General features: G+C 40.4%; 1 protein-coding gene across 4 annotated transcripts in view; it reads right to left on the reverse strand.

Annotated features, from left to right (window-relative positions):
• The window catches only part of hectd2 (HECT domain containing 2), a 62,926-nt gene that overhangs the window by 19,295 nt on the left and 18,520 nt on the right, over positions 1-25,111 (reverse strand). For all 4 annotated transcript variants that reach the window (XM_051418075.1, XM_051418103.1, XM_051418085.1 and 1 more), the window contains 14 exons: positions 23,886-24,024; positions 23,649-23,751; positions 23,354-23,443; positions 22,791-22,855; positions 22,413-22,458; positions 19,487-19,596; positions 16,216-16,364; positions 15,955-16,078; positions 14,663-14,759; positions 14,225-14,332; positions 12,103-12,235; positions 7,145-7,233; positions 1,741-1,805; positions 1,078-1,171 (listed from right to left, as the gene is read on the reverse strand). In XM_051418075.1, the coding sequence (XP_051274035.1) occupies positions 1,078-1,171; positions 1,741-1,805; positions 7,145-7,233; positions 12,103-12,235; positions 14,225-14,332; positions 14,663-14,759; positions 15,955-16,078; positions 16,216-16,364; positions 19,487-19,596; positions 22,413-22,458; positions 22,791-22,855; positions 23,354-23,443; positions 23,649-23,751; positions 23,886-24,024 (1,412 nt within the window). The remainder of the gene's footprint in view (positions 1-1,077; positions 1,172-1,740; positions 1,806-7,144; positions 7,234-12,102; positions 12,236-14,224; positions 14,333-14,662; positions 14,760-15,954; positions 16,079-16,215; positions 16,365-19,486; positions 19,597-22,412; positions 22,459-22,790; positions 22,856-23,353; positions 23,444-23,648; positions 23,752-23,885; positions 24,025-25,111) is intronic.

The raw sequence follows: 25,111 nt of genomic DNA on the forward strand, positions 1-25,111 counted from the left end.
AGTCCAGAACTAGCACTATAGGTTTGCATTGGTGGAAATGGGGTAAAATATAAATATCTTTTTACAGTGTTGTTTTTAAACATTCATAATCTGAACTGCTTAAAATGAGTTTTGTTCTGCACAGGTCTCCTAACTGTGCCACACCAAAGCAACAACACTTAGGGGATGTGTTGTACATATTAACCACACACTCACAACAAGAAAGTACACGATCTGAGTACAGTATGTACGGCTGAGATGTATACATTGGCATGCACGAGTGTGGCGGAAAATGTATGTATGTGTGAGACTGGACTTCTGAACGGGCGTGTGAGAGAGAGAGAGAGAGAGAGAGAGAGAGAGAGAGAGAGACAGACAGAGGGAAGTGAGCTGCAGTGGTCGAATAAGCTTCACATCTGGCAACACTCAACAATTTAAACAAAGCTTTCTAACTCTTTCTTCCATCAACAAAGTGTTATATGTGAATTTTACCAAAGCTAATTACTGTTATTAAGACACTTAAGTGTTTGATTCAAAATTGGGAGCTAAGAGTGTGCATGGCTGAAGGCAAGCACACTGACTATAAAAGAAAATCGTATAGCTTGCTTGAAAAATACTACTGAAAAATATCTAAAGGATGGTAAAAGTTGGAGCACAATACTGATTGCATGTAAATGTTTTTGATCAAAGTTAACAAATCTGAATATTATCTGGTGGTAGACTTAACTTCAGTCTGGTAGCAACACGTGAAGTTAAATTTAGACTCTACAAAGATGATTGCTTGGGAAATGGGAGGGGGGGTGAAGGTGAACAAAGAGCGATCAAAAGTTTAACTATGGCACCCTCTAGTGACAGAATGGAGAAATGCAAGTGTGAACACGCCAGAGAGATTAGAGAATAGGTATTTAGTTTACCTTTGCAGTCTTTGGGACAACTCAGACTGAATGTGTTTCACAAAGTGAGTGCATATGTGTAAGTAAATAGTAAACATGCTGTGGGTAATTTTGAGATGGAGTTTGAAGTTTTGGGGTTTCTACTAAGAATATGCATCAGCAAGCAAAACATAAATGCTTCATTACAGAGGACACACACACATACCGGCATGATCTGCTGCAGGTCGTCCAGGGTGGCGGTTGCCATGCCGACGAGGGCATTTTGGTCGCATGGTACAGTAGGTGGAGTGAGGAGCTTCCTTTCAGGGTGGACACACATTCGAGAAAAGAATTCAACTAAATTACAAGACAGTGTGTGCTGTGTACTTTGCTCCAAAATATTGCCCTTGGGGTTGGAGCAGCACCCTAACAAAGCTTCTACAACAGCTACACTGCTGCTACCTGTGCAGAGGCCTATATTAAAGAGGCACTCCACACTAAATTATATGACTGTGTTGGGATGAGACACATCCATGCTGCTGTTAACATTGACATTTTCATGGAATTTATCAAAATCGGCATTTACTGCTACTGCTTTTAATCACCCTGAACCTTGCAGCGCCAAGGCTGATTCACCGTTTTGGTGAGTGGCCCTATATTGCTTTGCTCACAGTATCATGATATGTCACAGTATATTGAATCCTAACCCCTGTATTGTGATACGTGTCGTATTGCCAGATTCTTGCCAATATGCAGCTCTAATGAATCTAAGGAAGTCTATGAAAAACCTGGTGCCAAAATCCTTCAAACAGACCTGGATTACATGATCAGTGCAGCAGTCCTTAGAGAAAATACTGCCTAGTTGCGACAGATGGAAACACACACCTACCTGTAACAGTAGAGGGGGAAGTGGATGTCGAGAGCGATGCTGTTGTATACGGCTAAGCCCATCAGCTGATAACACCGCAGGTTAAAGAGGAAGTAACTTTTGACAAAGCAAATACACACACACTGTAGATATCCCAACACATAACATACGGTATGTATTCCCACCATCAGCTTACCAGGGTGGTGATGGCTTGTGCTCTTCACTTAGGTTTCTATGTCAATACAATATATATATAAAAAAAACAACCTACATTTCAACTACCAACACATTTGACCATAATTCTCTACATGAAACTAGATGTTAGAGATGTATAAATATCTATTTTTGCTGGCCAATAAGGGCCACACCCACTACCGATCATGCCAGATGAAATTTTGATAGGACACCTCTGTCCAAGGGGCGGCGGCCCAAAGCACATACACAGACACACACACAAAGTGTTCACAGCTGCAACATGTGGTGGCCATATGTAGTTTAATTGTGTGTGTAGGTTGAGTGTGTGTCTGTGAAATGAACACTACTGATTACAGGTAGGTGACACACACACACACACACACACACAACACACACACACACACAACACACACACACACACACACACACACACACACACACACACACACACACACACACACACACACACTAACAGGCACCGGCATGAAAATAAACATAAACTGTACTATTACCACAACCATTAAGGTCATTAAGAAGTCCAACACACACACACACACACACACACACACACACACACACACACACACACACATACGTATGTACACACACACCCACACACATATCAAAGGGAGTGTAACAGAAAAGCATTTAGAGGCCCTCGTTCATATATCTTCACTTTACGGGACAGGCATGAATGAAGCTCTTTCTCTCTCTCTCTCTCTCTTTATCTCTCTATCCTTCTGTCTCTATTCGTGCCTGCTCTGTTTCACATTATCTCTCTCTCTCTCTCTCTCTCTGTTTTTCTACCCACTTCGTAGTATTTGCTAGACTGGCTCTTACTGTTAACTCACTGTTGCTTCATTGCTTCAGTATGAGCCAGAAAACAATAAACAGTGAACAACAGATTCAGCAAATATGAATGACACAAAAAACATTCATGCAGCGTCATGGCCAGAGGAACCTGTTACAGTGGCCTATGGAAATGTCAATGGTTCTTATGATAAATCCTATTGACTTTGGTGATGCCATAACCTTCCATCTGGTGCCCCCATCAAGTCAACATTTTTATTTGTCCAAGACTTTGGTTTGACTTTGGTCAAATGTTAGCATACCAGCATGCTAAATGTGAACATTGTCACATGAGCATGTTAGTATGCAGAAGTTAGCATTTTCCTCAAAGCACCACTGTGCGTAACTGAGCCAATAACATGGTTGTAGATTCTTAGGCCATGTTCAGACTGGAGGCCAAATCGGCCCAAATCAAATCTGACAGTGTGAACAACACAAATCACATGGAATCTCATTCTGATTCAGGCCACTTTCATATGGGGATCCAATTCAAATATAGGTCTGATTATTCACAATGTTATGTTACTGAGGGCCAGTTGGAAAAAAGCCATCATTTCATTTGCATTCAAAAACTGTGCAGTAGTTAACAAAAAACTTCTAAATTAGAGGCAGCAATGTATATGCAAAACATAATGTGTTTTTTGAACATTACAGCATGTAAACCTATTAACATATAACATATAACATATAAACCTGAAAAAGACTTTAACATATTATTACTCTGTTTTTGAAACGGTTACATTTGGTGAAGAGCACATTATGACTTGTTTAGGACTTGGAACTTGTCAGTCTTGACTTGGGACTTGGATCCAACCCCTGATTCTGTGTAATAATTTGATGAAACACTCTTATCAATCCATTTTTCAATTATTGCCCTTTGGGGTCCTCCATGTTCTGGGGCCACATTTGTTCTAATTTAATTAATGTAACTTTGTTTGGGAAATGTTTTTATCCTCTTACGATAATGTTAATACTGGTTAGCTTACCTTATTTTAGTGCTCGCAGTTAAAAGCTGCAATACTGTTTTACTTTATTTTCTAATCTTGTCCTTCATTATTTCAGATTACATATTGCATATAATCAGATTCATTTGTGTTTGAACAACGTACACAGCAAACCTGTGATTATATAATATTCCAGCATATGAATACTGTTCACATTGCACAAAGAGCAGCAGAAGGAGAGCTGCTGCAATGCATTTTGGGCCGGTGCCTTCTAGCAGGTTAATCCAGCCATGCCTCAGTCTTGTCTCTCTATGCCTGTCTCTCTCTCCTCATGTCCCGCTTTGTCTCGCTTCCTCTCTGCTTTTTCATCAATGTTTGTGTTCCTTTTTGTTTACATCTGTTTATACTACTTTCCATTCTCCACCCCCACTGCACCACTTTCTTTCTTTCTGCTTTTCATTTCTCTCTCTCTCTCTCTCTCTCTCTCTCTCTCTCTCTCTCTCTCTCTCTCTGTCTCTCTCTCTCTCTCTCTCTTACACATTTTCTCTCCAGCCTCCTTCTCTCTCCACCACTCCATCTCCATAGTGACGCAATGCTACCATGACGACTAAACAGGAACAAGGGAGATAAATTAGCTATTAGCACAAGCACACATGTGGAACATGCATGGAACACCCAGGAGCACACACACACACACACACACACACACACACACACACACTTAGACACATGTATCACACACGCATTTCCCACCCTTCCTTCTTTTCTCAGTCTTTTCTTGCTCTCTCCATCTGACTTTTTCTCTTGCACACTCACTGTTTCTGCCCTCAACCAAACACACACACACGCATGCACGCACGCACACACACACACACACACACACACACACACACAGACACACACACACACACACACACAATAACCTGGCGAGGAAAAGGCAGCTATTAGGTTATATAACCTTTTGACAGTTCCCAGCTGGCTAGTAAATAAGGATAAAGTGCTGGATCGTTCTCTATTCACACAAGCACACACAAGCACACACACACAAGCACACACACACACACACACACCTATACTGTATATAAACATACTCTGATATAGATACACACACACACACACACGTACATAGTCCCGAAAGCACATTTTAAAACATGGCAGGAACAACAGCATGCAGAGATCCTCTTGAGGAATTTGAAACTACAAAAGATGAAGTACGTGTGAATGTGTCAAATAAACCTACTGGAGCACGTTCTGTCCACCTCAATCCCACTCTTAAAATAAAACAAATCAATAAAATCAAAATTACCAATGTCACTAGAAAGTTGTGTCAGTGCAAGAAATGCAAAGATACTTTTAAGAGGCATTGTGACGGGATAAGAAGAAAAAAAAATGCACTAGGGAAAAAAAAAAGAAATACAGGTTTGCTCTGGGTGGGGCTAAGACACGTCCATGTAAGTTGCAAATGTTTCAAATTGAGAGAAAAATTAACATTAATCACAACCCTCAGTGTACCAGCATGTTAGATTTCTGTCCATCTCACTACCATTTCTTATTGCTCGGGACTGCAACTTTCTAATGAATGTAGGTACACATGCTGTAGTTATTGAGTCGGACAAAATAGGCCCATTTCCTACTCAAACAAGCTGCAAGAGGAGGACAAAATGTGCAGCTGTTTGAGGTATATTATGTGGTCTTTGGAAAGCTGCTGGATACAACCTGGTCTCCAAACAAATATGCTTAGTACTAATCTCAAACAGCAAATATGTTTGAAATAAACATAATGCCAGCCGATTATGTTTTTAAGTAACATAATATGGAAACGGTAATTAATATATCCGGTGTTGATACTGAGCATGTCAGTAAAATGTTCACTGACAAAAATTAAAAGGGCAGCAGCTATGTGGTGGGGCACCAACACACAGAGTGTCTTGGTGTATTGATGGTGAAACAGCTCACCACATTTTGTCCACTGGAAGGGCACCCTAGAGGGCATTTTATCACGTTTTATCTACCATAGGGGCATCGAAGTGGGTTTCTTTTTTCTTTTGCTTTTTTTAAAACATGGAAGCACCAGGGGGGTGTTTATGAACTCAAAGCACTTAGTTAAAGTTAGAGAAAGATTATGACTTGGTTTAATGATGAAAAAGTGCTTGATACATGAGAGTGTGTTAACTTTATTGACATTTAACCAAAGCCCCAATATTTCCTGTGCTTTGTATGCCCACCATCCAACCCGGTCACCTCCCTATGACTTCTGTGTGGTACAAAAATGAAACATTGACTTAACTGGAAAAAATGCTGCCTTTGAACATAACCCAGGCTGCAATTACGTTTCATAATTACTAGAAAACATGAGGACAAGAGGTTGGTGGATAAAAGCTTAGATTTATGCCCGGCAGGTAGGAGGTGCACATGTTTTAATAGTTTGTGCACATTAATTACTATTAGTATTTTGCATTACAAATTAGGAATTTATGCCTTTATTCCAATTCAAGCCCTGCTGAAGACGCAGGACTCAACTTCAAAGTGTAGACAAAAGAGTAAAAAGAAGAGAGAGAAGAGAAACACAGCTGGAGCCCTGGTAAAATTTCTGATTTCTGAAGAATATAAATAAGGTTGTTAAGTGGTGTGAGCTAGCTCGATCAAAGATGTGTACAAACAGTGCACTGGCTGTTCATAGTCCTACAAAAACACTGCAGGGAAAATTCACTTTACATCATCACATCAATCTACAATCACCTTAAAAGACTGAAGCGCTGCAAGTAGCACAGCCTGCAGTGTCCATTATTAAAAATGCTATTGCCAATGTCTTTTACAATGCTCAGTTGAGTGTTCACATTTTGACGTATTTGTTATGTAAGAGTATGTGGGTGTGAAATCACTGAGGCTATGTTGTTTTGGAGAGATGTTTCAGTTTCAGACTGTCTGTCTTAATGTCTGTTTTATTTTATATTCTGGGCTGAAAAAAAGACGTATATAGTTGGAGATGTATTTGTTCAGTGTGCAGATTTACAGCCTAAAAACACACATTATAGTATCTCTTTCTCCTCTGTGGTTTAAAATAGAGGAGTGTTGTAGTGTGTGAGAGGAGGAGGGAGTAGAATGACTAAAAATGAGTGAATGTGTGCGGCTGTGTGTGTGTGTGTGTGTGTGTGTGTGTGTGTGTGTGTGTGTGTGTGTGTGTGTGTTTGTGCCTGTCTGCACATTACCAGCATACTGAAGTCTGAACATGCCCAAAACACTCTGCAGTTTCGTCTACAGGAGACAAACCTACTAACAACCAGAAGCTGTGAAACCACTGAGGAACTATAATAAATATAATGGAAGAGCATCAACATGCTAATGTGGTCTGTTTTCTGTCTAAACAAGCTACTCTCGCTGGGAACAAGTAAAAAATGTGTGTGCATACCCTGCTGTTTCTTTTTAATAAAGGATACAGTCCCAACCAACTGGAACTCAGAGTAGTTGTCACACTTCCAACTGCTGAACCAATGGCAGCGCGAGTCCTTCATGTAGGTGAACATTCCTGAAAAATAAAGAAAAATGTTGTTTATTGAAAATATGGTGATTAATAAATCAATAATGGCTGGATGAAGAGATTGATGGATAGATGGGATAGTTAAATGGAAAAAGGGAACTATGCAATATAGAAGTAAGGACAGGAGCAAAGGAGAGAATGAGGATGGAAAAATGGAGGAAGGTAGAATCACCAGCATTATTAATCAAATAAACATATATTTAAATCTGCGACTGATTTTTTTGCCACTTGGGGGCAGCAGAGACACAAAATTAACATACCATCCCCTTTTAAGTTGCTATGTTGACCTTGTTGGCAAACTTATTTCCACATCCAGCAGTTACAGGGTTGGATAGCATTACAAAAAAATAAATAACAATAATCAGGCCAGATAACATTTGAAAAATGTGCAAAAATGGATTACTTGATTACTAGTGATGAGTGAGAACACCATTATTTGTATCTGTTCAAGCTGCTAAATTATCTGTATTGTATCAGTGCAACTTCAAAAATGTGCAAGACAAATTATTGTTATAATATTTTATTATGCATTGATTTCAATGTTTGATTTTGAAGTATTCCAAAAATACTCAGAGTAGATTACATTTCTTTTTTTGTAATCCAATGGATTACGTTACTAATCACAAAAATTTTGATGCAGTTTGTATTCAGTAACCAACTACATTTCAAAGTAATCTGACCCAATTCTGGTTACGGAGCAACATCATCATTCAGTTGGAGTCATGTTTGTGTCTAACTAAATCCAATATTCACTTGCTCTATTTAGCTCTATTTTTGGTGTCTACCAAAAGGGAAATATCTGTCTCTTTAGCTGCTAAATGCTCCACTGTGTTCACCATCTAGTCTCTGACTGTGTCTGTCTGCTGTTTGCTGCTGAACATGTAATGTACAGTGGCTTTTTACAGCTTTTTCTCTGAAAACAATGAGAGCGCTGACAGTGAACCAGAACAGTAAAGTTGAGTCCGGACAGATAACAAATGAACTGAAACTCTCTATAAAGCTCTATAAAGCCAAGGGGAGCTCCAGATTCAGCTGATAATTCTCTAGATTACTACTAACACATTTTCATTTAACAGATTGCTATTATAAAAATATAGCTGCTTTAAAGAGAGAAGAGCTCACAAGAATAATAACTTAAAAATCAAGAAATTAGGCTAAAAATATATATAAAAAAACACATTATTACTAGTGGTGTGCATCTCTCTTCAATAAGACAATGCGATACGTATCTAGCTACTACGATATGATTAAGGAAAATATATTTTAAGATGGACCAATTTCAATTTCAATGTGATTCGATGCAATATGATATGTATTTATTTAATGTAGACATTTATTTTCCATTCTAAATCAAATAAGCCCATTCTATAAAAGTGTTATTGCTTACCTTCAAATACATATATTTTATAAAATACCAGGGTCCAACTTTCCTTCCTTCTTATAGAATCCAAATGTCTTCCAAACTTTAGATTTTAGATTCGATGGTGCATTGTAAATCATGTCTGCGTTGTCAGACACTGCTCTAAGATTTCTCTTGTCGCCAGACCCTAAATCTTCATTCCATAATTATTACATTATATCATTATTGGCATTGTTGGCATAACTCCTTCACAGTCAAGAAATCTGCATGGTCTGAGGTTATTGTGTACATCACTTGTTGACACCTTGTAAACATTCAGTTTGAGTGATTTGTGTAAAACGTGTCTTTGGTGAGGAATAAAATAAAAAAGGATAATGAGCAGGTAGTTAAGTGGGATAAACTCGACAGAACAGTGCAGCTTTTCCAGCTCTGACTAAGAGAAACAGCAGCCGTCTGTTCTGAGCGGAGACACACATCTGGACCACTCACATCTCTGAACACCAGAAACTGACACCGCTTCAAGCATAAAAGAGCCTGTGTGTGTGTGTGTGTGTGTGTGTGTGTGTGTGTGTGTGTGTGTGTGTGTGTGTGTGTGTACACCTGCCTGTGTGCAGCTGTGTGTGTGTGTGTGTGTGTGTGTGTGTGTGAGAGAGAGAGAGAGAGAGACAGAGTCGGGGCTTTCCCTGTGCTGCTAATGAGGGGAACACAGCTTTCATTGAGTGTGTTGCTTTGGGCCGACGTCCCTTGGCACCAAAAACACAGACGACCGCGGAAAGATGGAAAGACGATGGAAAGAACAACTCGACCAGAGGAGAGAAAAAGAGACACAGATAGAAAGTAAGAGGGAGAGAGAGAGAGGAGAAGAGGCAGATGCACAGACAGACGTATGCTTAGTTTCCATTCAAGTCATTTTTAAGCAAATTCCAATGCACTGACAGAGAAAGGCTGAATCGAAACAGCAAATCTTGGAGAAGGTTCTATATCAATATTGTAAGAAGGTTTTTACCCTCACATGACGTGTTAATGTTTCTTGTGGTTAAAGGAAATGTTGGAGCAAAAGTGATGGAAAGTTCAGCTTGAGAAATGCTTTAAGTCTAATTTGGATTAAAATAATGTATATCAGGCACCAACTCCCCGTCATCTGTGCAGAGTGACTCTACTCTAAACTCCAAATATAATAGATGCTAATATATAACCGCTAATATATATATGGCTGCACATGTAGCTATATGCAGCAGCTGGTAGTTTCCTCAAATTTGCTACATTTTGCTTTTAATCTATATTTTTTTCTGCTTTATTGTGGAAACATCATCTAATGATGTGTGACTGGATTTGATTTTCAAGGGCTAAGCCACAACCGTTCAAATTGACTAGACAAGGAGAATGGAAATGGCTATGCCTATATATTACATGATTTCTCGGACTAAATGGTGGTTTTGTAGGTTTGGAATCACCCATAAAGCACTACATTTCTGAATTAGTGTGTGCCCTGACCTAGTGAGATCTACTGACCAAGTCCTTCTGACAATCCCAAAATGTAGGCTTAAAACCAAAGGTGACAGAGCCTTTGCTGGTGTGGCTCCCATCCTCTGGAACCACAGGGCAGGAAACAGGCAGTGCTGTGGATGCCCTGCTGTGTGGCCGTAATGCCCCTTCTAAAATGAACTACCCACACATGTTTGTCATTGCCCTGTTTTGAACTGGCCCTTGTGTCGTTAAAATAAAATTCATGGATTTTCTCATTAAACTACATGCAACGCAGCAAATAAACAAAGTCACGTTTCCCAATGTCTGTCATCAGCTAGATGAGCTAGACATCAGTAGCACGAAATTTCTCCCATAAATACATCTGTAACCAGGGACGTTCAGGTGCATTCTAAATGTTACTGAGATAAAAGTATTATAGGAAAATTTACTTAAAGTATTCATAGTGCAGTAAAATGGTCCCTGTTTTTAATAGACCATATATACTGTTTGGTAGTGTGGCCTTGGACACTACATTTTGCCCTTGATGCCCCAATACATCTGTATTTATTAAAGGCCAAAGTGGCCTTGCCTTAAAAATTACTGCCTTTCCCAAATTATAAGAAACGTTGATAGTTTTAAGAAACTGCTAAAAACTCACCTGTTTCATAAGCACTGTATCCTGTAATGTGTTTTTGCCTTCTGTAGTTTTTTAGATTATTTTTCATGTTGTTATTTCCTGTTTTAACTTTCTAATTCTTGCATTGTACACCACCTCATGACTCTGGATTTCTTATTTACTTACCTACTGACTCACTTACTTACTAAGTATATGGATCAAATGAGAATAAGTGTATTGTCCTGTAGGAGGGGTTTGAGAAGTTTTGATGCTTTTTCTTGACAGTGAAACTTGGTTTTTATTAGAATGAATTGTAACTGCTGGAAATTCAAACTGACTGCAGCTGATCCTTGAAGGAACAAGATCCAAACTGTTCAGAGCCGCTTCTCAACACTTCACTTAAAAAAAAGATCAATGTTTGGTGGACTGTTCCTTTAATATGCAGAGCACACTGAGGATCAGAGACACAAGCAGAAGAGAGGAAGAGAAAGAGACGAGGGCAAACAAACAAAGTGACAGAGAGATATAGAGATAATTAGAATCAGGCAGTAAAGACAGGAGAGTAAACTGTAAAGAGAAACAGACGGAGAGAAGGCGGCAGTCATAATAAGAGCTGCTCCGCTCTGAAATGAGAGTTTGTTGCTGAGTTTCCAAAACCAACACTGACCGCTTTTCTCAGCCATCTGACACTTATTCTTGCTTCAGTTTCACTGGCCTGAAAACTCTCAGAGCTCGTCCACTGAGACCTCCATCTAATAAAAATTTACTTTCCATTTTTATCCAATAAAAATCTGATTTTCTTTCCGCTTGTTTTCAATAAAGCATGGCTTCACTTTCCATTGACTTTGCATCAAACTGGATTTGCCCTCTAGATTCTCAGCGTTATCTGTTGTTCTCAGTGGGTCCTTGAAGACCTGACCTCAGCTTTTCCATTTTCTTCATTCACACTTGATTGAGGCTGTTTGGTGAACATAAAACTAGATGACCTAACGTATACATTGGTGTCAACCATACCATGCTAGCATGTAGGGAAGGGGGCTAAATAACAGTGCAAACTGGCAAAGGAAAAACTGGCATGGCCATTTTCAAAGGGATCCCTTGACCTCTGACGTCAAGATATCTGAATGAAAATGAGTTGTACCGACAAGTCCCCCCTTTGCAGACATGCCAACTTTGTTTTTGCATATGGTATAAATGTGCTATTTGAATATTTCTGCATACTGGGGCCCCTAAACAGTGTTGGAATTGCATAAATTGGGAATGAATGGAAAACGGAGACACATACATCGGGCCACCCCTGCATAAGTCAGTGCCCCTCTCGTGCCATCCCTGGCAAAAAAGTCTGAAAACGCCCCTGATGGTGGCACACACTTACCGACATCCCAGACGTCTGTGAACTCAAAGTGTGTCTCACCGTAGTCTGTGTGGAAGATCTGTCGGACCAGCAGCAGGAACCACTCTTTTGTCAGGCCGCCCATGTCCAGCCCCGCCTCCCCGACAAACGTCACCCGCAGCTTCTTCTTCAAATCGCACCGCTTCCTAGTCAACTGTAGGAGTGGAGGAGACAAAACGAATAGATAAGACTCACAAGATTTTATCATTTTTGGGGCTTTTACTGACTTGTATCAATAGTGATAGCCGTAGAGTGGCAGGGAATGACACACAGCAAAGGGCAAAAGGTTGGGGCGACCACTGCAGCAAAGACTCAGCCTTGGTACATGGGACACCAGCTCTACCACTACTACTACTTTTAATTTTATTGTTGCCTTTTGTGCTGTATTGCATAAAAACTGCACCGTTTTCACTGTCATCAAAACCTCTAACATATAAATGTTGTGATCAAATATTCCTAAACTTTCTGCAGACTTCAAAGCTAAAAGAAATTTGGGCTGTCCTGAAGAAACTAACATTTAACGTCACTTAGATTTTAGGGCTCACGTCAGATTTATAGTTAGGTTTAGGTTAGACTGAGCATTTGAGGTTGACACATGAATGCAGAACATTAAAGGCGTACTTGCTTATCCTCATGAATGGTTCTGTATTTTCACCGCCCTCCCCATGTTTCCAGACCACAAATTTGCCTGTTTTTCTCTCATTACAAAACACATTTCAAAAAATATATTTTTGTTTGTCATCACAACCTCATAACGCCCTAGAATTACCAGTTTCCACCCAAGACATTTGTCTGCATCTGAGAGATTCCCTCTTTCTTATTTATCTTCAGTATTTCAGTGAAGGATACACCTAATCCCACTACTTACAGGCAAATATATGCCGATATGCTCAAATTAAACTGCAAATAGGTAAGGTAAGGTTATATAGGTCTATCTATCTATCTATCTATCTACTATCTATCTATCTATCTATCTATCTATCTATCTATCTATCTATCTATCTATCTATCTATCTATCTATCTATCTATCTATCTATCTATCCATCCATCCATCCATCCATCCATCCATCCATCCATCCATCCATCTGCTTATTCAGGTCACGGTAGCAGCAGGTCAAGCAGGGTATCCCAGACGTCCCTCTTCCCAGCAACACCTTCCACCTCCTCCTGGGGAATCCCAAGGTGTTCTCAGGCCAGATGAGATATATAATCCCTCCAGCGAGTTTCATGTCAACCCCAGGTTCTCCTCCCAGTTGGATGTGCCTGGAAAACTGAATGAGCAGCAGCCCTACTCTGAGCTCTCTCCAGATGCCCAGCCACCCTACATACTCATTTCGGCTGCTTGTATCAGCAGTTCTTTCGGTCACTACCGAAATCTCATGACCATTGATCGACTGGTAGATCGAAAGCTTTGCCTTCTGGCTCATCTCCCTCTTCACCACAACGGTTCAGTAGAGCACCCGCATCAGTGACGCTGATGCTACTCCAATCAACCTATCAATATCACGCACCATTTTACCATCACTCATGAACAAGTTCCTGAGTCAGTTAAACGTCAGTTGTATGCCCCTGTTCAGATAATACATACCTTCAAGGGCTTGTTTTCTGTTTGCATTTGCACCAAGAACAGGAATGCTAAAGTGATGGAAGCCAAACATATACACTCAATAGAATCTGCACTTCACTAGCAGACCATTTGTCCGTGTTTTGCTCCATTCTTGAAGGCTACCTTTGTGAGCTGTTGTTTACACAGCTAATGTTTTAAACAGGTTTTTAAAAATGGCAGTTCCAGGTGGTGAATTGGCTCATGCATTCAATCAATCGCCATACACTTACATCACTCAAGGTTTCTCTTGTGCTGGGAGAGTACCTGCTCTGAAGTAGGAGCCAAAAAAACTTCCTCAAAACAGTGTGTCCAAGACCTACAACCGCTCCCAGTTCTTGCAGTGCAGAAGGAGAGGGTGTCCTCCAACTGTTCTTAGAACTATGAAATAGCTTCTCCGGTCCGACGCCTATAGTGAGACCTCGTTATGTATTCCTGCTTTTATGGGCAATCTGGTTTAAAAACATCTGAAACAGATGTCACAAGAGTAATTGTATGTGTGTGTGTGTGTGTGTGTGCATGTGTGTTTGTGTACTAACCTCATCCAGTGAGTCGCTGAGAAGTTGTGCTCGTCGTACTTTAATGTTGAGAAACAGAAGGTTCATGTCCACTCTCTGCCTGCGAGAAACCTTACTGACCAGGCTTTGCTATAAAACACACACACACACACACACACACACACACACACACACACACAATTAAAGCTTGTAGACATGCATTTGTTGCTTGAGCACATTGGGTCTTTCTAGTTTTCATGTGTTACCATAGCTCTTCTATCATTGTATGGACCTTGTAAATAAACATATAAACATTTGAGAAGCTTCAAAAGGCATTTTAAGAGTTAAGTCTGGAATTAGATTTAGATTAGCGTTAGGGTAGGGGGGGCCTCCCACATTATTTAAATGATGTTCCTCACAAGTAAAGCAGTGCAAATATGTTTGCATATGTATGTGAAAGTGTGTGTATGTGTGTCTCACCCTGGCCTGACTGATCATCTGTTGCTCAGAGTCTTTCTGGATGATGGCTTTCTTCACCACAGTCGAAAGGATGAAAGGAAACTGACAGAAGGAAAACCTGAGGTAGGACAGGAAGAAATGTGAAAAGTTAATGACCCTGGAAAGGTATTTTCTAATCTGTTTTGCTACCATCAGTCTCAAAATATATAGACTGCAGAACAAAAACACTTCATTCCTCAACTCTCAAGTGTTTTTAAAATTATAGGCTTTATCCAAATGAGCAGGCTCTGAAATCTGCACCCTCCAATCCAGACCGCTCCAGCCAGGGACTTTCAGAGCCGATCGTTTGAACTGTAAACTTTGGATCTGTTTCTTTTATCGGACCTTAACGAGCCATGACGCAGCGTGAAACAGACTTCACGGCTTCTGAAAGCGTTTTTCTACGATCCTGGATAAACTGCAGCTGTGAGAACTATACTTTGTCTCTGCTCAGGAGGAGACTTCAACAAATCTTCAGAAGGAGCTAACATCACTTTTGGTCACGGCTTGTGCTTAGTCAAACTGATGTGTTGTCACAACTGTTAGCATTTCTGGTCCTTATTAGCAGGCGAGACCAAGGAAACTTTCCCTGGGAAAAGTCACTACTCACTGTCTAGGATATGATGGTGCGGTGGAGCTCCATCGTTTATGATATGATGGTGCAGTGGAGCTACATCATTTGTTATCCATTTACTAAGTATAGTGAGTAGGAACCAACTTCTTGTGCTTATCAACTGCTGAAATGATGTCAGTCACTTAGCGACTTAACTATTAGTCAATAAGAGTCTTAGTTGATCCACTTTTATCATATAGTCGCAGAAAAACAAAAACGGCAGCAAACGCCGTTCAGTGTGCCTCGTCACCGGGACGAAAGTATCCAGGGATTGTTGCAACAACGACCTTTTCTCTTGTAACACAGGGAGTCACTTACCCGTGCACTGCTGCATATGCTGACTGTACTAGATAGTTGGCAGTCCTATTTGCTGACTGTACATGGGACTGGGAGCTCAGAGGACAGGGGGAGTTTAAACACTACTAGCGTAGGAGTGGGGAACCCAGCAATGAACACTACCAAGGAGTGGGGCTGGAATAAACGACAGAACCAGAGCAGGGTGGACCAGTGGAAGCCAGCTGATTTACAGCCATCACTGGACACAGCGGGATTGAGCAATTTGTAAACAGTTAACCTTATATATGATCCGCCATAAGTCAGCCAGAAAGAAAAGCCGGGGAGTTCAATGATTAAACAGGACAAAGAGTGACAGATATTGGACCTATTTGAGTTGCCGTAGTTCTGCCAGGTCCTGTACTCCTCCATGAAATCTATGTGCTCCAGAGTGATGTTGTAGAAGTCGGTAAAAGGCATGATGGGGGGAGAGGAGACACTGTTGGCTGCATCTGAGGAGAAACGAAGAAATAAAGTCAAATGTGTCAAATGTGTCAAAATAATCTGTGCAATAAATATATGGCAAATTGTTAAAGTGATGTGAACGCGCGTGCGTGTGCGTGCGTGTGCGTGCTTGTGTGAGACTCACTGAACAGGCCAAGCACTTTGGTAGCGGAGGGAATCCACCAGGAGCATTTGGCCAAAGGAGGAAGTTCGTCTGGTTCTGCAGGAAACAGACGGGTGGAGATGAACTGCAGGAGGCGCTCTACCAGCTGCCTGAAACGCCTCGCCGACAGCCTGACACACACACACACACACACACACACACACACACACACAGTTAATATTGGTTAACATCCGCAGCTTGGCAGAGTCAAAACTGCACAAACTGCACATATCCTGAAATACACATACGCACAAAAATAGACGCTTACACTTCAAGAGCACATAAAATAGCAGCGTTGGATGGAGAATTTGGGTTTTTGGATATGAGCAGAACCAAACAGAACTTATAATTTGAAGCAGCTCGCTTGTAAATCGTCACCACAAACAGGATGCCTTCTTCAGAGCTCCTCATTGAGGCTGAGAGAGACGTACAGAAGCTGGCTTACATTTGTAATTGTAGGCTGTGCGTCAAGTTCTAAAAGCTGTAAGATTTGATCAAACTGGCTGGAAGTGGATTGAATTTTTTGAAAATAGGATAGTTTAGGAATAACATGATACATTTACATGGAGGAACAGCTGTGGAGTTATAATGCAGTTATATCACCCTGAAAAAGGTTTTAAGTTTGACTGGACGCCAGCTTAAAGGTCCAGTGTGTAGTGGCATCTAGCGGTGTCGTTGCAGATCACAACTCCGTTGCTTCACCCTCCCAAACGCGAAGGAGAAACAACGGTGGCTTAGAAGGGCGTAAAAAACATGACACCACTATCCAGTACCAGTGTTTGTCCCTTCTGGGCTACTTTAGAAACAAGGAAAACAAAATTAAAGGCTACCCTTATTTTCCGGTTTTTATACACTAATGAAAACATACCTATTTTAAATCCCAGAGCCAATATGATACCTACATTTTATTTTTCTACACTAGACACTAAAATTATGTTTAATTTTCTTTTTTACTTAAAGTAGTTTGCCTAAATGAAATAGTTTAAAATTAAATTATGACTTAAAAAATAACATATGATCAAAGTATACGTCAACAAAAACTAAGTTGCTTAAGCTTTTGATGCCAACTCTTGAACACTTGGTACCACAGATAGATTTCAGTCGGTTCTCAAATGTACTGAGTAGCTAATACTAGGAGAAATGTAGACTTGTCAGTACAAAGACGTGGTCAAGACTTTGGCTACTGCAAGCCTTTCACATTATTTTTTAAATGTGGCTTTGTTGTGGTTATGAACTAACCCGCATGCGCAAAAAAGAACAATAACACGTCACACTATGTCACATGCAGCACACTGTTGTGCGGAAGTAAATATGGAGGCCACTGAAGATGTCTGCGGTTTCATTTATAAGTTGATTTGCAATGGAAGCCAGCGCATTCCTGAGCAGATGATACCAAGCATGAGGAGAAAGAGAGTCACACTTTTAATTATGACTTTTTGTGGAGCAATGGCTGCTACTTCTGTACAGAGGCGGTGTGTGGACACAGACTTGGAGGAAACACACCCACAAACTCGAGGTATAACACCTCACTGACTACTTTTATCCGCACAAAATATTTAGAATGTTGTCCTTATTCCGAAAACATTGCTACTAAGCTGTTTACATAGCAATTGAAAATTAATATTCCACTAATATTCCCGTTGACACACAGCTGTGCATACTCTGATTACCTAAGTGTTAATGACGTACTGTACATCCTACGGAGGACTTTCCATCCTTTCTCCCTGTCAAACTGCAGTCATGTTGAACCCATGGTAAAAGTGGAACAGCTGGAGCTGCTTGAGCCATTTTGTCTCTTTGCATCAAAAGAGGATTTTTTCAAAGCTTTCCACCAGAGGCAGACTTGTTCTACTGCGTGAACGCAGCCTCGCTTTCCTTCATTCAGCAACCTTCTTGAAAACCTGTTGATATCCAAGTCTTTCAAAATGTTTAAAAGTAAGTGTGTTTAACCTTCCGACCGGAAACGTGAGCTTTTTGTTGGTTGGCTAGTTTTATTTTTTTAAAATACGCAGACCTCACTGTCAACAGTCAAACTGCCGTAACACCCCAAATGAGACGCATATTCCGAATGTGCTGTATACATATCCAAAGAATACTCCTTAAACTTAAATAATATCTGCATTTCCCACATGTCTTCCACACTGAGGTTGCATTGCAAATAATCAGACCTGTATCTGATTTGGACCACATATGAAAGTCTTAACTGAAAAGATCAGATTCCATATGATTTGTTTTGTTCACACTGACAGTCATGAAAAAAACAGATCTGAGTCACATATTAGCAAAATAAAATCATATTTTGGCCACATGTGCCTGCAGTGTGAACGTAGCTTTTGACAGATTTTCTTCCAGTCTGGGTAGCGATGCCACACACAGGCCAAACAACTGTCTGACCAGGTTTAGGCAGTGTCATTTTCATTCCTGCCGACTGACCCGTTTCTCAGATTAGAGAGGAAAAACAAAGATGATGAAAAACAAGTTGGTTGTTGAAAAGAATGCAACTGCTGCAGTTTGTCAGAATTTGGGGTTTGTACCAAATGACAAGAGAGATTCATCAAAGCTCGAAGCAGTGTGTGATATTTGCATAAGGAAAGTGAGCCAGAGCGAAGTATTTCCAGTTAGAGATGGAAACATTTCAAATTTACATTCCCATCATGCAATCAATCACTTGCTAACCCTGCTGCAAAGACGAGATGACAAGACCCAATCCGCCTACACATCCAAAAGTTATTTACAGAGCCCCAAATCACTAATTTCCCTCAGCGGGCTTTAAAACTGCCTCTATCCTTAGACTCAGTTTTAATAAGGAAGAACAGTGAAAGATAATAAAACAACAATACAAAGATAAAGAAAACATGCAATGACCTGATTCCCTTTTTAATTTCTGTGACATTTTTAAGGATTAGGTAAAATCAGCTGTTGAATGGAAACACAACAAGTAAAGACTAAGACTCCTTTCATCAACAGTTTAGTCAACTATGTCAAGCCATAGGGTAGTTAACATTCCCTGACACACACATACACACACACAAGTTTACAAAGGTATGCTTAGGACATTGCATGCACTGACTTCCATTCACTGTGGATAGTCTAACCCAAACCCTTACCCCTAACCTTAACCAAGACCTCAGAAATGACGTTTTGCCTCATCAGGAACAGACTTTGGTCGCCATGAGGAATACTGCTCCTGGCAAGGTCTGTGTTTATACAGTAAAAGGTCCCCACTAAGTAACAAAAATGTGTTCAGACTTACTTTTTGAGCCAGTGGACCAGGAAGTGGTGGTCGGCCTCAGACAGAGCTGCGATCTGCCTCAGCAGGTGAGCGTAGATCACATAGGTGCTGGTGCTGGAATACTGGGGGTTCTGCACACACACACACACACACACACACACACACACACACACACACAACAGAATATGTCATATTGTGACAAAGCTATACCCATTTGTTTAGCCACTTTAGTCTAGAAGCTTCTGACTTGAGAAGATCCAGTTCCTGAATTGGGACGCATGAAGCTAGAGGCTCTGGAGCACAAACTGGAGTTTTTTTAATTAGGTTTGCTCTGTTGCAACAAAAACTCTTTAGCACACTCAGAAAAACCCTGGGGTTTTAGTATTTTAGCATAAGTAAAAATATATTTCAGTTTATTACAACTTGGAGCTTATTCTAGCTTGGTCCATCATTTCTAAAACAATGACATTTTAAGTTCAAGTTTAAGTGCAGGAGGTAAAAGTCAAAGTCAAAAGTCAAATCATGTTCCTCTGGCATCAGAGCCAGGAAACTTACGCCCGGGGTCCCAAAGTAGTTTTGAACGACCTGGGAATGAGACTTAACAATAAAACATCTTCCTCGTCTCTGATTGGTTGTTTCCATTCACACGCAGTGGATTTTTCTAAATGCCATTAGGAGCACTAGGAGGAACCAGAGGAACCTGACAAATGATCTGTCTCGTGTACTACTGTCAGGATATAGGGAAGGTTTCAGCAAATATGACAAAAAGTTATTTTTATAAAAAGTTACCAACTGCTGCTTTAATACCACCGATTGGACGTGGCAACGTCACTAAAATTAAGTCTGACCAAAAAAATGAGCAATGTAACTTAATAACTTTTCAATTCAAACATACCAGAATTATTTTTAAGTACACTCAACTATAGTCAACACATAGTTCAAAGTGGTATTTAGTAGGAGGCAACAGAGACACAGTGAAGGTCATCAACTTGTCAAATAATGTTTAGAAAGGATCATGGGCAGAGGATCTATCACTTGTCCTAAAAAAAGAAAGTGAGAGGCATTTAACGCTGGTCAAGTTCTTCAGGACAGACTCAAGCTTTAAAAGACTGTTGTTGTGCCTGATTCTCAGAGACATGACTCACTTTGACTTTGAGAACACAAGGTTCTGTCTGTTAGACTTATGTGTGCTAAGCTAATAACAAATGACATAATAAGTGAGATAATGGCTCCATTCAGTCTTTACAGGGTTTTAACACTGAGATGAAGAGAGAGAGAGAGAGAGAGAGAGAGAGAGAGAGGGAAGAGCTGAATGTGTAGCCTGCAGAGCCAATAAAGGACGGAGAGTCATCATCAGACAGGAAACCAGCAGTCCTCAACTCCAACATGACCTCACCCAGTCCCAATCTGTGTGTGTGTGTGTGTGTGTGTGTGTGTGTGTGTGTGTGTGTGTGTGTGTGTGTGTGTGTGTGTGTGTGTGTGTGGTTGTGTTCTCCTGAGAGTTGGAAGACGAGGCCAGTCCTCAAAGTCAAATGGGACAAAATCAGACATTTGGCTTGTGTGTGTGTGTGTGTGTGTGTGTGTGTGTGTGTGTGTGTTGATGGAGCGTGGAACCACAGTGGAACTACTGTAGATTCCTGTCTTTATCTGATTCTAATTCCCAAAACCATATATGGAAATCAGACTGGAGGGAGAGAGAGAGAGAGGGAGAAAAAGAGGGAGGGAGAGAGAGATCACAAAATGGGATCAAATAGGATCAAAGAAAGGGACCCACAAACATAAAAAGAAATGAGAGAGAGAGAGAGAGGTACGAGCGAAAGACTTCTGTCGACCAGCACTGATGAGAAAAAAAAGATGGTAGAGAAGATTAAAAGGCAAGAGAAAAAAGGAGGGAAAGAATAAAAAAACAGTTGTTGTTTGCCTAAAATGTGAGTGTTAAATAAGAATAAAATCAGTATCAGCTTTCTAAACCTAATCCACTTGTGATCCTGTCTATTGTAACTCTGTGGGTTCCCCAGCCCACACACAGCATGGAAATCTAATGAACCACAGCTGCAAATGAAAAGCAGCCAACAGTTTCAATTAATGGTATTAATGACAGCATGCATTTGTGAACACAGCAGAGTTAGATTAGCTAGATTAGCTTTTCAGTTGCACCACACATTTAAAAAAAATGCAGTTGGAGGGCATTCTGATGGGACATATAGAGGGCTGGAGTGAAACCAAAACTTTGGGTTCTGTTCCAGAAGTAAGAAAACCTAATTCAAAATAAAAATCACATTGGCATTCGAGTTAATTCAGACATGTCTTTAATAACATGAGGACAGAGAGGACTGAACACAGCAGAAGTTTTTAGACAGCAGAGATGACAGCTAAAAAGTTGAAAACATGACTTTAGAAGAGAGCGTTGATGAGTTTTATGGTTAAGGACGAATCAAAGTGCTGATTACACCTGGTGGTTAAACAAAAGGTCTGTAGGGATCCCTTCCGTACTTCAACCGATGCATCTGTCCCCAAGGATTTGCTGTCTCGCAAATATTTTCACATCTAACTCGATGCATTAATTATTCAAAGACTAAAAAAGACGGTTTTGGTGAATTTTATTTTGTTTCTGTTCAGTTTTGTCCAGTCTGCGAAGTAAAATAACAGATTTTGTCAAAAAAGTCTGGTGGGCCGTAGGGCCAAATTGTTTTTAGTCTGGAGTTTAGTGTGATATCTAGTAACAGTGAATTTCCTATATATAATCTTTAAACATATAGGTAAGAATAAATGCTACAAGCCCGATAAATATTCCATGGTGTCTTGCCATGGTCTCAGCAGAGGAGGCTTCACTCTGCTTTGTATCATAGCATTCTTCACCTACCCGCCCTATATTGTGAGCGTTTTTTTTTTTTTTTGACAGGAAACTTTGGACTGTCTCTACTGTGTCTCAAATTTTTGGTCTCACCTGAACGAGAATGAAATATGCCCGCAGGTCGTCTTTTGTCCGAGGTCTGAAAACAGAACACACACAAACGAAAACCTGTCACGCAAACGACAAAACCAAGTTAGGCTAGCTCCGTCTTTGTGCTTTACTCTATCTAGAGAGCAAGTGAAATTGCAAAAATGCTATTCCTCTAAGCTAAGCAGTGCAGTTCTCAGAATGTTTTATTGTATCTACGTGCTTGGCAATCATATCCATTTTATTACAATTCAAATGACACAATAATATGATTTGAGATAGCATTGATTGGAAATTAGGTTGAAGCAAAAGCAGAACATTTAATTTTGCAAATGGATCACAAAAATGCTGTTTAAAAGGCCGATTCGTCAGACGTATTCTCACCCTTTCCACTCCCTCAGCAGGCTGTTGATGATCCCTTTCAACACTGACTTCTGGATGTCCTGAGGCTTAACACACACGCACCAAAACATAATCAGCATTCAAAATAGAAGGAATCAGGAGGTTGAGTCAACATTCCTGAATGTCAGAGACCCACCGAGAAATGGAAACACTGGCCACCATATTTATCTAACCTTCACTTAAAACACAAGTGTGTACAAAGATGGTCTAAAGTGTTTCATCCGCTTACTGAACTGATGAATCCAGGGATAATATTTTGTCACAGTGGGTTTTTAGATGTCATGAGCACTGACTGACAGCTCATCAAGTTAGCAAGATTATAGAATGTATTCAAATTTATATTGAAGGTCATGAACTCTTTTACAGACTTGATGTCATGATAAAATACCAGTTGCAATGTCCACTGGGTTGTAGTGTAATATCAGGCATAAAGACATGAAACACAGTGATATTTTCAAAATTTCAATAGATCTAGCACCAGTTTGTTGGTGAGATATGAGCACATTTTCCAGTTTGTATGTGTGGTCTTGCAGTCATGTGCTTACTGTGCTGAGCAGTGCGTCATAAACAGCATTGACAAACTTGGCGTTGACTCCCGAGTCGTCTATGGTGTTAAACGATCCATTCGCCTCTCGCTGGGAAAGGAGGAAGGGAAGAAAATGAGAAAGAAAGAGAGTGAGAGAGCATGAGAAAAAAGGAGGAAAACGGCAGAAAAAAAAGCTTGTAAAATGGTTATGGCGTCTGGGGAAATTTTAACAGCATCTAAAACAGTTTTCTCACAACAGGCATTCAGCTGAGAGCCAGACTCTGTGTGTGTATGTGTGTGTTTATGCGCTATACCTTGAAGGCAGCGTTGATTTCTATGAAGGAGTCGAAGGTGGTCAGGTAAAACTCCCGGACCTCCCTCCAGTCACCTGATTGGACGGCACGCTCCATGTCCTCCCTGGTAACACACACAATGCTTTACAGACAAACCAGACCTGGCTCCAAAATAACTATTAGTTTTAATGTGTTTTGAGCGTCATAGTGGGTTTGTTTTAATGTTTTGGGTCCCCGGGTCAAGGACTGGAAACTCACTGAAACTCCTTGGTGGTCTTGGTACGCAAGGGGATGATAGGGTCGGAGGGGAACGGAGCTTTGACCTCAGGGGGCAGCGTGTCAATGGAGAGCCGCTGCTTTTGGCGAACATCACTGCAGATCGGAGGCAGCTCTCTCCCTGGGTGAGAGAAACACAGAAAGACAACAAACCATTAAAAAAAACATCAGAGACCTGGACAATGACTTTAGGGGGCATGGCCTTGAGTGAGAGACAGACTGACCACAGCAGTGTAGCAAAAACAGCGTGCTGGAAGTCAGAGCTAACCAGCGATGAGCAGCTGCTGTCAGACTCTCCGTGTCCGCACTGGAAACACAGAGTCTGCTGGAGCTTTTATAGTCACTAGAAGCACACTCATGGCAGAAAGATTTATCTCTGCGTTGATTGATGGATTTAATTGAAATACTAATTTAAATAAACATTCTAAATAAATCTGGCTATAAATGCAGAGCTGAGTTACCCACCTGAGCTACAGTAGCTCTCAAATAGGGAATAAATACAGTATATGGAGCTCACATGGGAACATCAGCTAGATGAGAATATTAATCAAAATCGTAATAATAAAATGTTTACAATTTATTTTGTTTAAAGGTCATAATCAATCAAAGCTGAATGTAGTCTAGAGGATATGAACGCAGCTGGAAATCAAATCAAGGCCAGATCAGCAATTCCCAGTTAGGCATCTGGTGAGTTTGCAATGCATTGCTGTTCCTGATTAATACTTTTGCATTTTGAAGGAAGGATGTATATTATTTTTTTGGACATTTCTGTTGGACCATATGAACATGACTTTGAAGTTGAATTAATTGTGTGAACATTTGAGTTGAGAGACAATTAATGCCTTATGAACTTACTTGGGGGTTTGATTAAGACATTGGGTGAAGCATAGCATTGTCGAAAAGGCTTTAAAGACACCTTTATACTTTGAACAAATTTTCCATGATCTTTTTTAGAAGATCACAGTTGCTATCACATTATGATAGTAATTGCTGGCTGTCATTTTAGCTGTACATTTGTCATTTTGCTAGAGAGAACATGTTTCACACTCTAGATTTATGGAGGATGAAAAGCGAGTCATCAGTCCATAAATACATTTAAAAATCAAAGTAGACAGTACTTTGATACACATCAAAGTACTGAGGACTGCTAAGAGCAGAGCCATAGTTCAAAAGAGCTTAAAATAAAGACGGAGGGAAAACGGAAAAAG

The sequence above is a fragment of the Dicentrarchus labrax genome, unplaced genomic scaffold (genome assembly GCF_905237075.1).
Source record: "Dicentrarchus labrax unplaced genomic scaffold, dlabrax2021, whole genome shotgun sequence".
NCBI classification, from domain to species: domain Eukaryota; kingdom Metazoa; phylum Chordata; class Actinopteri; family Moronidae; genus Dicentrarchus; species Dicentrarchus labrax.